General features: G+C 33.8%; 1 protein-coding gene across 2 annotated transcripts in view; it reads left to right on the forward strand.

The window, feature by feature from the left end:
- PIGN (phosphatidylinositol glycan anchor biosynthesis class N) overlaps positions 1 to 14450 on the forward strand; it is a 111606-nt gene that overhangs the window by 17268 nt on the left and 79888 nt on the right. For both annotated transcript variants that reach the window (XM_045790217.2, XM_045790218.2), the window contains 7 exons: positions 461 to 713; positions 3052 to 3173; positions 3640 to 3738; positions 5493 to 5599; positions 9943 to 10067; positions 11715 to 11845; positions 12737 to 12853. In XM_045790217.2, coding sequence (XP_045646173.2) covers positions 493 to 713; positions 3052 to 3173; positions 3640 to 3738; positions 5493 to 5599; positions 9943 to 10067; positions 11715 to 11845; positions 12737 to 12853 — 922 coding nt within the window. In that variant the 5' untranslated portion in view covers positions 461 to 492. The remainder of the gene's footprint in view (positions 1 to 460; positions 714 to 3051; positions 3174 to 3639; positions 3739 to 5492; positions 5600 to 9942; positions 10068 to 11714; positions 11846 to 12736; positions 12854 to 14450) is intronic.

Here is a 14450-nt window from a genome sequence, read left to right on the forward strand (position 1 = left end):
AAAATCCTCAAACTTTAAGTAATGTTAAATTCCAAGAATATCAATGGTGGTCATATGGGTGACCAAGAGCACCATGAATTATATTTTCTATTTTATATAGGATTTGATTTGACTGAACCCCGACTCATTTTAGGACTCAGTTAATTATTTGTTTTTTGATCCTGTGTTAGTTTTTATGAGCTTAGTATACACTTAAATTTATTATAAATAGTTTGTGGTGTTAATTGGGTATTATACCTGAACTTTCTCTTTTTGTGTGAGTGTTTTTTATCATGTATTTTATTTCAGTATTACCTCCTTATTAAATAATGTTTATTGTTGCCACCATAAATGAAAGTGAAGTTGTAAATTATGTAATATTTTAAAATATATGTTCAATCTATATGCAGTCATCAAAATACGTGAAATATGTATAATTGCATTAAGGTTTACCCAGATTTAATTTTGTTCCCTCTTTCAGTTTGTCTTGAAGATTAATTAGTTACACTGGCTATGCTGCTCTTCTTTATTTTGGGATTGCTTGTACATTTTGTGTTCTTCGGCTCCATCTTTGATATTTATTTTACGTCTCCTTTGGTTCATGGAATGACTCCTCAGTTTACACCATTGCCTCCTCCAGCAAAAAGATTAGTACTGTTTGTTGCTGATGGCCTGCGGGCAGATACACTTTATGAATTAGACGAAAATGGAAATCCTAGAGCGCCATTTATTAGGTAAGCATGTCAACCGATACAAAGACCTCTTTGGAAAATGTTACCTTGACACCGTTTTATCTAGAAGTAATGACGAGAAAGAGAATAGGGCACATATACATCTGCCTTTGTTTCATGGATTAACAAATTTATTTTCTCCCAGGAGTTAGGTATGACCTTAGCTGCTTGGGCTAACTTGTCCTAATTTCCCAAACCTGGCTTACAACTCACAATATTATCTTTTTCTTATAAAATAAACTTGTTACATTTTTAAAATAATGAATTTTAATATTAATATTAAGCATCAATATTAATGAATTGCTAATTAAAGTGCTATTTAACTAGAAAATATAGAGTTCAACTGAAAATACACCTATTATAAAATATATAAAGCCCTTCCAAGTCTATATCACTATTAATTGTGATTTTATATTTTATGAAGTGGCTTTGAAAAGAAATGTTTAATTTTTTAAACTTATGGGGCTCCTACAAATAATTGTTATTTTTCTGATTAATGGCAATTCCCTCAAAAGCCCTTCCTAATGCTGTTATAGAGAGATTAAAACTCAAATTCAAGTGAAAATTTATCTAAAATATTCCATCTTCTCCTGTTCTCATCTGCCATCATTACTTTTATGTCTTTACTGTGTTTTTGTTTTCTTTATAGTACTTAGTATGTGCAGGTTTTGTGCAGGTTGGGCCTTTGTTTTGTATACTACTTTATTTCCAGTTCTTAGAACATAGTAGACAATTAAATATTTGTTGACTGCTAGAAGAATGAGTGAACTTGGATTTCTGTTGAATTTCCAGAAATTTATGGTGGCTCAAAGAAATGCATACCATATTAAAGGATAAAAGTAATAAAGTGAGCAACTCAGGGCAGCAGGAAAATATGGATAGGAAAATAAGATCAAACCAGAGTTAAGTTCAGTTCACAAAAATGTGTCACATAAATTTCTACAAATAATTTAAAATTTGGGTGATATATTTGGATGAATTTCTTAGTTGTCAGAGGAGAGAAATATAGTTTATTGCAAATTAATAAGATAAAAGCATACCGGTTATTAGAGAAAAGGTGAGCTTTCCTCGTAGCACTTCTTTCTCCTTTGGTTGGTGGGTAGCAGACCAAGAGCTCGCATAGTTGATAGCCTTATGCTGTATGCCATCATGTGTTTACAATTTCAGGAATCTTCTCGTTTCTTTTAAACCTGTTTGTGAAAGGTTTTATTTGTTCCTCACTTTGATTTTTAAAAAATATGATTTGAACTGATGAAAATGTTTTTAAACAGAGATAGCCAAATTTCTTTACTTCTTTGTGTTGAAGTTGTTTTCATTAAATAACTAAAGAAGTTGAAAAATATTTCTCCCTTAACAACTGGTTCATTGGTTTTCAAACTTTTACTATTATACATGCATTTTATCAAAACTGGTTTTAGTATGAGTAAGTCAGTAATGAAGAGTATCTAAACCAGTACGTACAGTCACTGTTTTGGGCTTCAAGCATTCATCTTGGAAACTGTTTCTAATGCAGTCAGTGTCTTATAGCTTGTTGCTCTGCTGCTCTTTCACCTGCCGTGGCATTGCTAGTCCTTTGCTTTCATTGCCTTACAACTTAAAGAATGTTGATACATTTTAGCAAAAGAAACCTTTTGCCTGTTTTAATCTCAAATTTAGGAATATAATTTTAACTCCTAAGTAGGAGTCTAGCCATTTCCCCTACCTTTAACTTTTTATTTTGAGAATTTTTCAACACAGAGAAATTGAAAGGATTATATGATGAACATCTGTATACCCTTATCCTAGTTTTAGCAATTTTTAATGGTTTTCATATTTGCATTGTCCTTCTCAATACACACGCACACTTAGACACACACACACACACAAATTTTTAATTATTTTTTTCTGAATAATTTGAAGGCAAGATCTCATGGCACTTCACCACTAAACACTTAAGCATGTATCACCTAAAAACAAGGACTTTCTCCTCCATAACTGCAATACCACATCACACCTAATGAAATTTAACATTTATAGGACATTATTATGTGTGTCAGTTATTTCTCATGTAACAAACCATCTGACTACTTTGTGGCTTCATACAACAATCATGTATTTTGTCTCATAGTTCTGTGTAGTGGTCAGGTGGTTCTTTGTCTTGCCTAAGCTCATTTTATGCTGCTGAATCCAGCTAGGCAGAGGACTAGAACTGGGCTCAGCTGGGATCAGAAAGATTCCTCTTCTTGTTAAATTTTGACTCACTTTTTGATTTTGATTCTTACTTTAATAATCTTATTTTTCTAAAGCTCTAACAGGATCTAATCAAAGTCTGTATTAACTCTTGATCTATAATATCTTTTAGGAATATCATAATGCACGAAGGCAGCTGGGGGATATCTCATACACGTGTGCCAACTGAATCTCGGCCAGGTCACGTAGCCCTGATAGCTGGGTTTTATGAAGATGTCAGTGCAGTTGCCAAAGGTATTATTTGTATGGATGACTTTATTATATGAAAAATTTATTGCATATATATTGCTTCTTTAACACTGAATCATGACACAAAGAGAAGTGTGTTTTGACACACTTTTGGCAAGTATTTTAGCATGCTTTACTCATAAACACACACTGGTGTTGATTCAAGAATTAAGCTTTGGTCTTTTATTATTTGTGCTACTGAAACAATCTGGATGGATCCATGGTTTTCCTAGATGTTAACTCTGAAAAGTTCAAAAGTGATTCTGCATTTTAGTAAGAAGTAAATTATCCATTGTAAGCTTTTAAAAAAATGGTATAATTCATGTAACATAAAATCTAATACTAATTTGCATTTGTTCTCATTATTCTCATTGTTACTATTTGAAGAATACTTCTTTAGGGGTTATACTAATACTTCACCATGTATATGTTACTACTGTTACTGTTTGCTTCTTTTTTCAATGACCTGAAGGATGGAAGGAAAATCCTGTGGGATTTGATTCTCTTGTTAATGAAAGCAAGTACACATGGAGCTGGGGAAGCCCAGATATCTTGACTATGTTTGCCAAAGGTAAGAGTCATTGATTATATTTTCCTCAGATAGTATAGGTAATAAATCAATATGGTAATTTTTGTATATTACTGTATTTTATTGATTTTGGGGATACTTGTTTTTACATATTTAGCATCTCTGACATAGGAATGTATATTACAATGGATAGACATGTCCATTTGATTTTTTCTTTTAGTTGTACTTGAAATATTGGCACATGATACAGTTGTTATTATCTTGGATTCAATGAAGTGGTATATGGCTCTAACATTTAACTGCTTTATAATATTGGGCAAGTTAGATAACTTCTCTGAACTTCAGTTTGCCTTTTGTAAAATGTGATGATAATAATAATAATTTGTATCTCATAGGTTTGTGTTTAGGTAAATTAGATAATTCCTGTGAAATATTTAGCAATGTGCTTATCATGTAATTTTTCATTATGATGATGATGATGATGTCTGGCTTATTTTACTTTGATAATTTATTAAGTTTGTGGTTATTCACATAAAGATTTAAATGCTGTAACTTATAATTCCTATTTTCATATAATCAAGATCATGCCGTTTGGATTTGTTCTGTTTGTTTCTGTGCATTGATTAGAAAATTCATTAATACTATTTTTCTGAAATTATTGGATTCCATTTGAACTTTGTGTCATCAAATGCTTTTCAATGAGAGCAGAATGGTCATTTCACTTAATGTAAAGGTTTTATAACATTATACTTAGCCATAGGTGTAATCTTAATAATTGGCATTATTGAATATTATTGTATGTCCTGAATGCAAAGAATTTTACATATGATATTCATAGAACATAATTATGTAGGGCAAGGTAAAAAACCTCAAACTCTTTGCCATTTGTATATATATATATACTCCTTTCTTTGGAAAGCAATTTAGCTTTTGGGGGGACTGGTGGTGGTGAGGGTGGATTACATTGCTATGATTCACCAAGCTTACCTTCCTACTTCTGGCTATTGCTGATAGGACAAGACCAACACCTGATTCAAAAATAATCCAATAGGAATGTTCCATTTATGGTAACCAACAAACTCATTCAGATCTGTACTTTGGATGTGGGAAGTGGAATGGCTGAGCAGTGGTAGTGTCATTGGAACTTCATTGCTATTAAAAGAGATTGTTATTACTTTGTTTTATCTCTTCCTCATGACCTGTAAGAGCCTATCTCAGCAATTCACTAAGTTGATTAGATTCTTAATAAAATCTGGTAAATGTGTAAAATTAATATGTTTGTTGACCCCTTCAAAGAATTTAACATTAAGCAATATTTATTCCTTTATATTGAGAAAAATACACATTTTATTAATAAGATAAGTGAAATTTTTGAATTTTCTTTTTGCTTTAGGAAGTACCACATGACTTCATCTGTTTTAGGTTGTAGCGTTCTAAGACAGACAAATTTTTTGAATAGTTTAATCTGTACAGGGAGACAGACTTTGGTGTTTATTTTTGTGCTGTTGTGCATTGTAACTTTGGCTAAATTAATTAACTTACATGTAGTGTATCTTTTAAATTAAGAATGTTACTGTGGGAACAAAAAGCAACAGCAGGTTAAAGTACAAGTCATGGTCCCTGGCACATGAAATAAATGTTCATAATTCCTCCTGTCTTTCTCTTCCCCATTATAATACAGAATGCTTTGTGAAAAATTCTGGTTGCTAACAAAAATCTTTAAATGATGATTTCATATTTTTATGACAGTTTAAAAAATTGTTAAAAAAATTTTTTTCCCCAAATTTCCTTTTCAGGTGTTGGTGGAGACCATATTTATACATATAGCTATGATGCTGAGAGTGAGGATTTTGGTGCCCATGATGTAACAAAACTGGATACTTGGGTTTTTGATAATGTGAAGGTGAGTGCTCTTGAGTTGATCCTCTTCAGCACATGTATTTGTACCAAAAGTACTAGAAACTGATTTGTTAGTAAATACATCTTAATTTTTTCCTACTTGCATAAACTTGAAAGTTCTATATTTGTAGCATACTATTTTTAAAAGACTGGATTCTAAGAAATTACACATTCTACAATAAACAATTAATGGAAGTTTTTAAAAAATAATTTGAAAAAGAAAACTTTTTTAAATTCCATGTTTCCAGCAGTTAAATGGGCTCCATAGATTGGAATTCAGGGAACTTGCATTTCATTCCTATTTGCTGAATAATCCTAGGTAAACCTTGATCATTCTTTGACCATACAATAGTCTCTTACAGTGGTGAGATCATGTAAGATTTTTGAAAATGCTATTCAAATGTAATGCATTTATAATAACAGGATTTTTTTTAAATTGTACTTTAGGGAAAGATAAAAACAAATTAGCAAATTAGTCATAACAAAATATCCATAAGTTTCTCTAAGAAATAAAGTTGTTTGGACTATTTGATAGTGATAATTATCACAGTTTTCACCAGGAATCCAATAGAATTTACATTTCGAAAAATTGTGTGAAAATCTCACTTGTGGACAACGGCTCTCTCCTTTCTTCCTGTCCATTGTTTCTCATTTACATATTAGAACTTAAAATTTGTCTGTTGTAAGAAACATTCATTGATTGACCCTTAATGATTCTTCTTTTTACCAGTAGTGTTTTTTGAACTGACATTGTGGACTTCTCTCTGATATAGTCATTTTTGTTAGTTAGTTTGTAAATGTATTCCTCAGTACATGTCTGCATTTTTCTTTTTATTTACTTAGCAGGAATTAAGTGTTCAGTACATTCTTTGATAAACCCTATTTCTTTTATCGGGATCTTTCTTCTTGATATTTTCTTTTTTCATTTAACATATACTTTTGTCTCAGGGAAAACTTGAAGTTAAATAAACACATTTTACTTTGCTCATTATCACTTCTTAATACAATCTACTTATGTTAGCATCTGCCGAAAGGCACTTGGCTTCTAATTTCATATACATAGCTAAAAGTGCTCCAGAATCATGGATTTGATTCCTTGTGTATGGGCGGATATAGCTTGTGGCTGGCCTGATTTTTGTCTTTTTTCCTTTCTTTATTTCAACACTGCTAGTGATCAGAAAAAATGATTTGCCCATGACTTCATAAAATATGGTATATATGTATAGTAATAATAGTAATGTGAAATCATCAGCAATGGGAAATGGTATGAAGGAAAAATACAGGAACTAAGAATATACCTTTAGAAAATTGTGATCTAGGCAGTTAGGGGAAGGCTTTTCTGAGAGTTTCGAGATGATCTCAGAAGTATAGGAGACAAAGTTGGATGGATCTGGATTGCACATGAAAAAGAGTGTTTCAGGCCAACAGCAATATGTAAATCTTGGGCACTGAAGGAAGAACCAGTATAATAGGTTTGAGGAACTGAAAGAAGGGGAAGTTAAGGTGGCAGTAATACTCGCTGGGAGCAATATCTGAGGTAAGGCTAGGGAAGGAGTCAGGGGTCGTACCTGGACTTGTGCCCTGGCCAGAGACTCCTGCTTAATCCAAGCAAAACAAATCCATGTAAATGTCTACTCACTTTTTTTTTTTAATGTGGTAAAATACCTATAACATAAGATTTGCCATTTTAGTCATTTTTAAGTGTACAGGTTCAGTAGTGTTAAGTATATTTACATCATTGTGCATCCAATCTCCAGAACTTTTTCATCATGCAAAACTGAAACTCTGTGCTCATTGAACAACTCCCCATTCCCCCACCCCCCCAGCCTCTGGCAACTACTATTCTACTTTCTGTTTCTATGTATTTGTACCTATGTATCTCTGTTTTGTACCTCATATACGTGGAACCATACTGTAGTTGTCCTTTGTAAGTGACTTACTTCACTTAGCATAATGTCCTTAAGCTTCATTCATGTTGGATCTATTTGCTTTTTAAAACTCTGTGAAGGGTTGCCTGCATGACTCAGTTAAGTGTCTGCCTTTGGCTCGGGTCATGATCCAGGGGTCCTGGGATTGAGCCCCTCCGTGGGGAGTCTGCTTCTTCCTCCGCCTCTCCCCCTGGCTTGTGCTCTCTCTCTCGCTCACACACTCTCTCTCAAATAAATAAATAAAATCTTTATAAATGAATAAATAAATCAAAACAATAAAACTCTGTGCACCATCTCCTTTATTAAGCCTTCCATGACTTCCCTTTGCTTCACTTAGCTTCCCGTCCGACTTAGATAACCCTCTTCTATATTCCCTTGATACCTCTATCTTAACTACTTTGTTATGCCATACTGTAATTGTTGATACATTGGCGTATCCCCTTTCAATCCTAAATACATCTTGTTGGTAGAGATACTGACTTTTTCTCATTGTTAACTCAATTCCTGTCAAGGAATTGTCTGGTACATAGATACAAGTATTAGCTTAGATTAGGTTCAGTTCTGTGTAATAGGGAAAAAGAAATACAGCTTGAAAGTTTACTTTTACTCAGTAAAGATAATGCCAGAAGTAGGCAGCCCAGGACTGATGCAGTACATGACTGCCATAATGGTTCCACGGTGTCATTAAGACCCAGTCTCTTGACTTTCTCCTCTGTCCTCAGAGCATGAGTTTTATCTTCAAAGTTTTCTCATGATCCAAGAGATGCCATTATTTCAGTGTTTTAGGACAACAGTGCGAGGAATCAAAAAGGACCTTCTTTCCTACTAAGTTATATTTATTTCAAAGAGCCTTAGGTCTTCATAGTCTTTTGACTGAAATATTTGATTTATAGCTCATTGGCTACAACCAATAAGGCACATCTAGCTGTATGAGAGGATGAGAAATATGTTGGTTTTAAGGTTGAGCGTTGCCATGTTCTGTGAAATCACAGGTTCTTACTTAGAAAAGGAGAGTGCATGTTGGGGTAGTCATCTAGTAGTCTTCCTTGATGCATAACAAATATTTGTTGAGTGTAGAAATGAATGAGTGCCTTTGCAAGGAGATGAGAAAAAATGGGGGCTGATGGTCACGAGTATACTAAATATGGAAGGGAAAGTGGCTAGGGGTATATTTCACCTCTTGTGGCCAGAGGACTAACTTTTAAAAAGCCAATAGGAATCTAATGGGTTGAGGTCTACAAGATTAGTATTTCATAGCTTCCCAGATCTTGTGTCCATATGTGAATGAATAGCACTTTTTACACAATGGAATATCTTTTTTTTACCAGTCATGGAACAAATTCTAACTTAAGTTCCTAGGTTTTTTTGGTTTTTGTCAGCTTTCAATTATATCATTAGAATTTAACTCCTTTCTTTTGAAGAACTCACCACTTCTATCTAGAATTAAAACTTCTTAGGGGCTAAGTAGAATGTATTTGAAAGCTAGGGGATGGTTTTATTCTTTTAAGGAGGATGCTAGCAGGTTACATACTATGTTTTTTATTTACTTCTATTGAATAGCAGACTTCTCTAATGGCAACATTTTTTAGTATTTGTAATAATGAAGAATTATTTCAATAAGTACTTCAAACTTTTATTGGACAATTAAATAGCTCTTGTTAAAGTTACCGTCTACTATATAGTTAGAGACATTCATATGAACAATAATTATGTATTTTGGCCTACGCTGTTGACTTATCTAAAATAATTTGAAAGTATTCCCCACAGGTACTTGTTTACATGTTCATGTGTGTATAAGTAGAAGTTTAATCCTTTGTCTTAGGGTGTTATGAATCCAGCTTATCATTATGAAATTAATAATTTTTGACCCATATTTTATTAAGTTAGGGCACTTTTCTATCATACAATGTGAAGAACACATTCTAGTCTTGGGCAAAGGAGATTGTTTGGAAGCTATTCACAAAGTTCTGAGTGACTAGTTATGGTTGGACTCATTGGACTAGGTTGGTAACCTAGACAGGACAGCGAGAAGTAGACCAGCTCTGAAAACATTTAAAAATGATAAAATGTTGCTAAAATGTTGCCTCCAGTACTGTTTTGTTTGGCTCTTGTCAAAATATTTCTTCAACCTGCTGTATTTTATTCAGTGCTTATGAGATCTTCATGAAATCAAGATCCCCTTTCTATAACCTTTTCTTGGCCTACTTATAACCCAGAAAATAGCTCACTTATTATTCAAATGTTGATGTCTGAACCGACAATAAGGACTTTGTGTTGGTAGGTCCTGAGGACAAATTTAAACAAAATAAGATAATTGAATTTTATAGTTATATATAAATGTCATTAGATGTTTTCATCAGAATTATTTTTTAAATAAAACAAATGAACTAAATTTCTTTAACTGATTTGTTACATATAGGAATTCTTTCATGCTGCCAGAAACAACCGATCTTTGTTTTCTAAAGTAAATGAAGAAAAAATAGTTTTTTTCTTACATTTATTAGGAATAGATACAAATGGACATGCTCACCGACCAACATCGAGGTAATTTTAATGTTGTGTTTAATTTCGTGTTTTTGAGGGACTAAGCTATTCTGTTTGAACTTTTAAAGTATTATAATTTTTTTGTAATTATCACATTACTTATATTCCATATTCTTCATTTATCAAGGCAGAGAAAAAAAGTATATATTTTAGAAATATTTAAGGAAATCTTGGAGGAAAAAGCATTTATATGGTGTTAATATTTATATCACAAAAAGATGTAATTAACTATTCCTTATGTGTTCCATTTAATCAGTTTTGTATCTAGCAAACATATAAAGTTTTGTATACTGTATTTCAGTAACACTCCTTATATAGAACAGCAAATATTTTTCTCAGTTTTGCACACCATAAGAGGAAGAATCCATGTTATACTTCTATTCTTTATTTAGAATTTGGTTTAGATAACTATAAAGCCTATCGATTAGCTGCCAGTAATGAATACCTCACGCTCCCCTTCGTGAACATGATGGACTGTTTAAAGTGTTCATACCAAACCAGTCCGTTCAACTGAATGGAATGCTTCAATATAATTTGTTTAGAACATTATATTAGTGTTTTATATCACAAACACTTTAAGGATGGAAACATTTTATACTTGAAACAGTGATACTTACCTATTAATACAGGAGCAATATAGTTTGCATTATGAGAGACATGAACTTGAAAGTCATAATTAATGCATTTGAGATGTAAAAAGCTTTCATTAAAATATATTTGCTAGTATATGAGAGTATTCTCCTTTTAAACTATTCCTGAAAACTATTTCATATTCTTTCGCTTCTTTAAAAGGAGAGAATATTATTTTTAACAATCTAAAGAGCTCTGATTTTAAAATATTAATGGTAAAATCTAAAGGTATTGTAGGAGGGACACCTGGGTGGCTCGTTTGGTTAAGCGTCTGCCTTTGGCTCAGGTAGTGATCCTGGCATCCTGGGATTGAGTCCCACGTTGGGCTCCCTGCTCAGCAGGGAGTCTGCTTCTCCCTCTGCCTGCCGCTCCCCCTGCTTGTGCACTCTTTCTCTCTGTCTCTCCCTCTCTGACAAATAAATGAATAAAGTCTTAAAAAAAAAAAAGTATTTTAGGAGTGATATACTATATGTTGGCTAATTGAATTTAAATAAATATTTAAAGATTTTATTTATTTATTTGACAGAGAGATAGAGCACAAGTAGGCAGAGTGGCAGGCAGAGGAAGAGGGAGAAGCAGGCTCTCTGCTGAGCAGGGAACCTGACGCGGGGCTCGATCCCAGGACCCTGGGATCATGACCTGAGCTGAAGGCAGATGCCCAACTGACTGAGCCACCCAGGAGCCCCCCCCCATTTTTTTTTTTAAGATTTATTTATTTGACAGAGAGAGGGACAGCCAGCAAGAGAGGGAACACAAGCAGGGGGAGTGGGAGAAGAAGAAGCAGGCTCCCAGCAGAGCAGGGAGCCCGATGCAGGTCTCGATCCCAGGACCCTGGGATCACGCCCTGGGCCAAAGGCAGACGCTTAATGACTGAGCCACCCAGGCACCCCAAAAACTTTTTAAAAAATAAAAGTTTTTTAGGAGTTACCAACTTTAGATGTAATTAGCTCATGTTGAAGAAATTTGAGTTTTCCAAATTATTGTATTTAATTTGTTCTTCTGTTTCTTTTTAAACAGGGAATATAAGGACAACGTTAAAGTAGTTGATGACGGAATAAAAGAAATTGTATCCATGCTTGAACATTTTTATGGAAATGATGGGAAAACAGCATTTATCTTTACCTCTGACCATGGGATGACAGACTGGGGTTAGTCTGTCTTTAAGTGACATGTACTTTATGATTAAAGTAGTGGTAAATGTAGCTTGCAGATATCTTGTAATGTTGAAGAGGATTAGATGTCATACTATATACAAAGTGTCTAGCATACAATTGCTTAATGTGTTAATGTAAAAAAAACTGATCTTATGTAAAGAATCTTTCTTCTAGCTATAAAAGGAATATATTCTCATTTAAAATGAGAAATTAGAGAAAAGCATGGAGAAGAAAACAAAAAGTATCCTATTATTTATCTTCCTAGAGTTAACTGTAAGTGACGGCAAACAGGGTAAGGTTAAGGTGGTATCACCAGGGACCCTAGGACTCCTGGAATTCTCCCCTAGATGAGCTTGTCCTCCCTGTGAGATTCCCAAGGCAAACACAGTGTGTACACAGAGAATACGATAAAGCAAAGATGAGTCTTGGGTCCCCAAATCACAGTATAGAATTCTGGAGAGCTGGTTCCACTCTATAAAGGCCTTTTGGCTACACTAGCCAGAGTGGCCTGGAAGAAACTCATCAAAGAGACATTGCTATCCTCTCCAGAACAGATCTGGCCCTGACTGCCTGCTTGCCCCACACGGAGCTACTCTAGTGGCATCTCCTCCAAGTCTTATTGTTAATATTTTTCTTCTTCTTTCAACCACTCAGTCAACAGATGTTCTTTTTGTTTTGTTTTTGCCTGTATGTTGCTCATGCTCTGACTTGCTTTGGGAATATTTTTAAACTAACTAATGCAGAGTTGCAAGCATTTGGGAGTGTGGTGTCTAGAAGTAGAATTACATATGGATCAATTCTTTAAAATTAAGTATTTAAAAAAATATTTAGGTATAAGTTAGTTCTTACATACTTGTCTTATTACTCTTGGTGTCTTATTTGTAGGTTTCCATGGGGCTGGTCATCCTTCAGAGACTTTAACTCCTTTTGTCACTTGGGGAGCTGGAATCAAGTATCCCCAAAAAGTATCAGCTCAGAAATTTGATGATGCATTTTTGAAAGGTATAAACATTTATCTTTATTGTTTTTATAAATACATTTTAAAATAAAACCAAAGTTTAAAAGATTACTTTTCAAGTTATAGTTTTCATTTTGATATTTGTATCATTATGATTTTTATGTATTACTTTTGTATATATTTGGTTTATACTATTCAGATTGAAATATACAGTCTTAGGGGCACCTGGGTGGTTCAGTTGGTTTAAGTGTCCAACTCTTATTTTGGTTCTGGTCATGATCTCAGGGTCATGAGATCAAGTCCCACATCAGGCTTTTGCGCTGAGCATGGAACCTGCTTAAGATTCTCTCTCTTCCTTCCACCCTCCCCTCCCTGCTCGCACATGCCTTCACACACACGTGCTCGCTTTCTCTCTCTCTCAAAAAAAAAAAACCAAAAGAGATATGTAGTCTTAGTTATCTGCCTTATGAAGGTACAAGTATAAATTATCCTATTTTTTTTTCCACAAGCCTTTTTATTGCTGGGATTTGTATTAAACTCTTGAGTCAAATCTTACCTGAAAAGACTATCACTCAGATAAATCACACATATGTCATAAATTGACATTTCACAACTGGACTGATTTTGCCCTGTCTCTAAGAGAGTACTTTTGAACGCTGTCTGTGGTACTCAAGCCTCCCTTCCTTCCTAACCCACAAGGAAAAGGAATTCCTTTTCCCTGAAGCCTTGCTTATTTTGTAAGGTAAGGTTTTTTTCAGAGTTCCAAAATTTTTATTAATTGGGCAAAACAGATTCCTTTCAAATGCCTTACTCCAGATTAGTTGTATAAAACTCATCCAAAACACTTGTTAAAAATACAGATTAAAAAACAAACAGATTTTCAGACCTTGTCACTATATTTTAATTCTGTGAGTCTGGGTGAGGCCTAGAAATTTTCTTTTTAAAACCCTCTCCAGGGACAGCCATGTTTAGGTATTTTTATCATAGAAGAATCTTTTTGGTTTGTGTAGTAAGATTTCCTTAGACTATTTCTTTGAATTAATGTTCTTATTGAGACATAATTCTCATACCATTTTAATTTTAATTCATGTTTAAAAGTGTACAATTCAGGGTTTTTAGTATATTCACAAGACTGTATAATCACCTCTACTATCTAATTACAAATATTTCAACAGTACCCGGAAAGAAACCCCTTATGCATTAGCAGTCACACCTTATTTCTCCCTCTCCCTATCATCTGGCAAACATTACTTTCTCTCTCTCTGGATCTGCTTATTCTGGACATTTCATATAAGTGGAATTACTCTCTGTCTGGTCTTTGTGTCTGGCTTCTTCCACTTGGAATAATTTTTTCAAGTTTCCTCTGTATTGTAGCACATATAAGTAGTTTTGTTAATAGCTGAATAATATTCTATTGTATGTATAGAGCATATTTTATTTATTCAATCATCTTATAGACATTTGGGTTGTTTCCATATTTGGTTATTATGATAGTACTGCTGTGAACATTTGTGTAAAAAGTTTTTGTGTAGACATATGTTTTCATTTCTCTTGGGTAGATACCTAGGGTGGAATAAATGGGTCACGTATAACTTTGTGTTTAATTTCTTGCAGACTGCCACACTGTTTTCTAAAGCAGCT

Source organism: Ursus americanus, chromosome 19 (genome assembly GCF_024610735.1).
Source record: "Ursus americanus isolate L20-20 chromosome 19, mUrsAme1.1.p, whole genome shotgun sequence".
Classification (NCBI taxonomy): Eukaryota; Metazoa; Chordata; class Mammalia; order Carnivora; family Ursidae; genus Ursus; species Ursus americanus.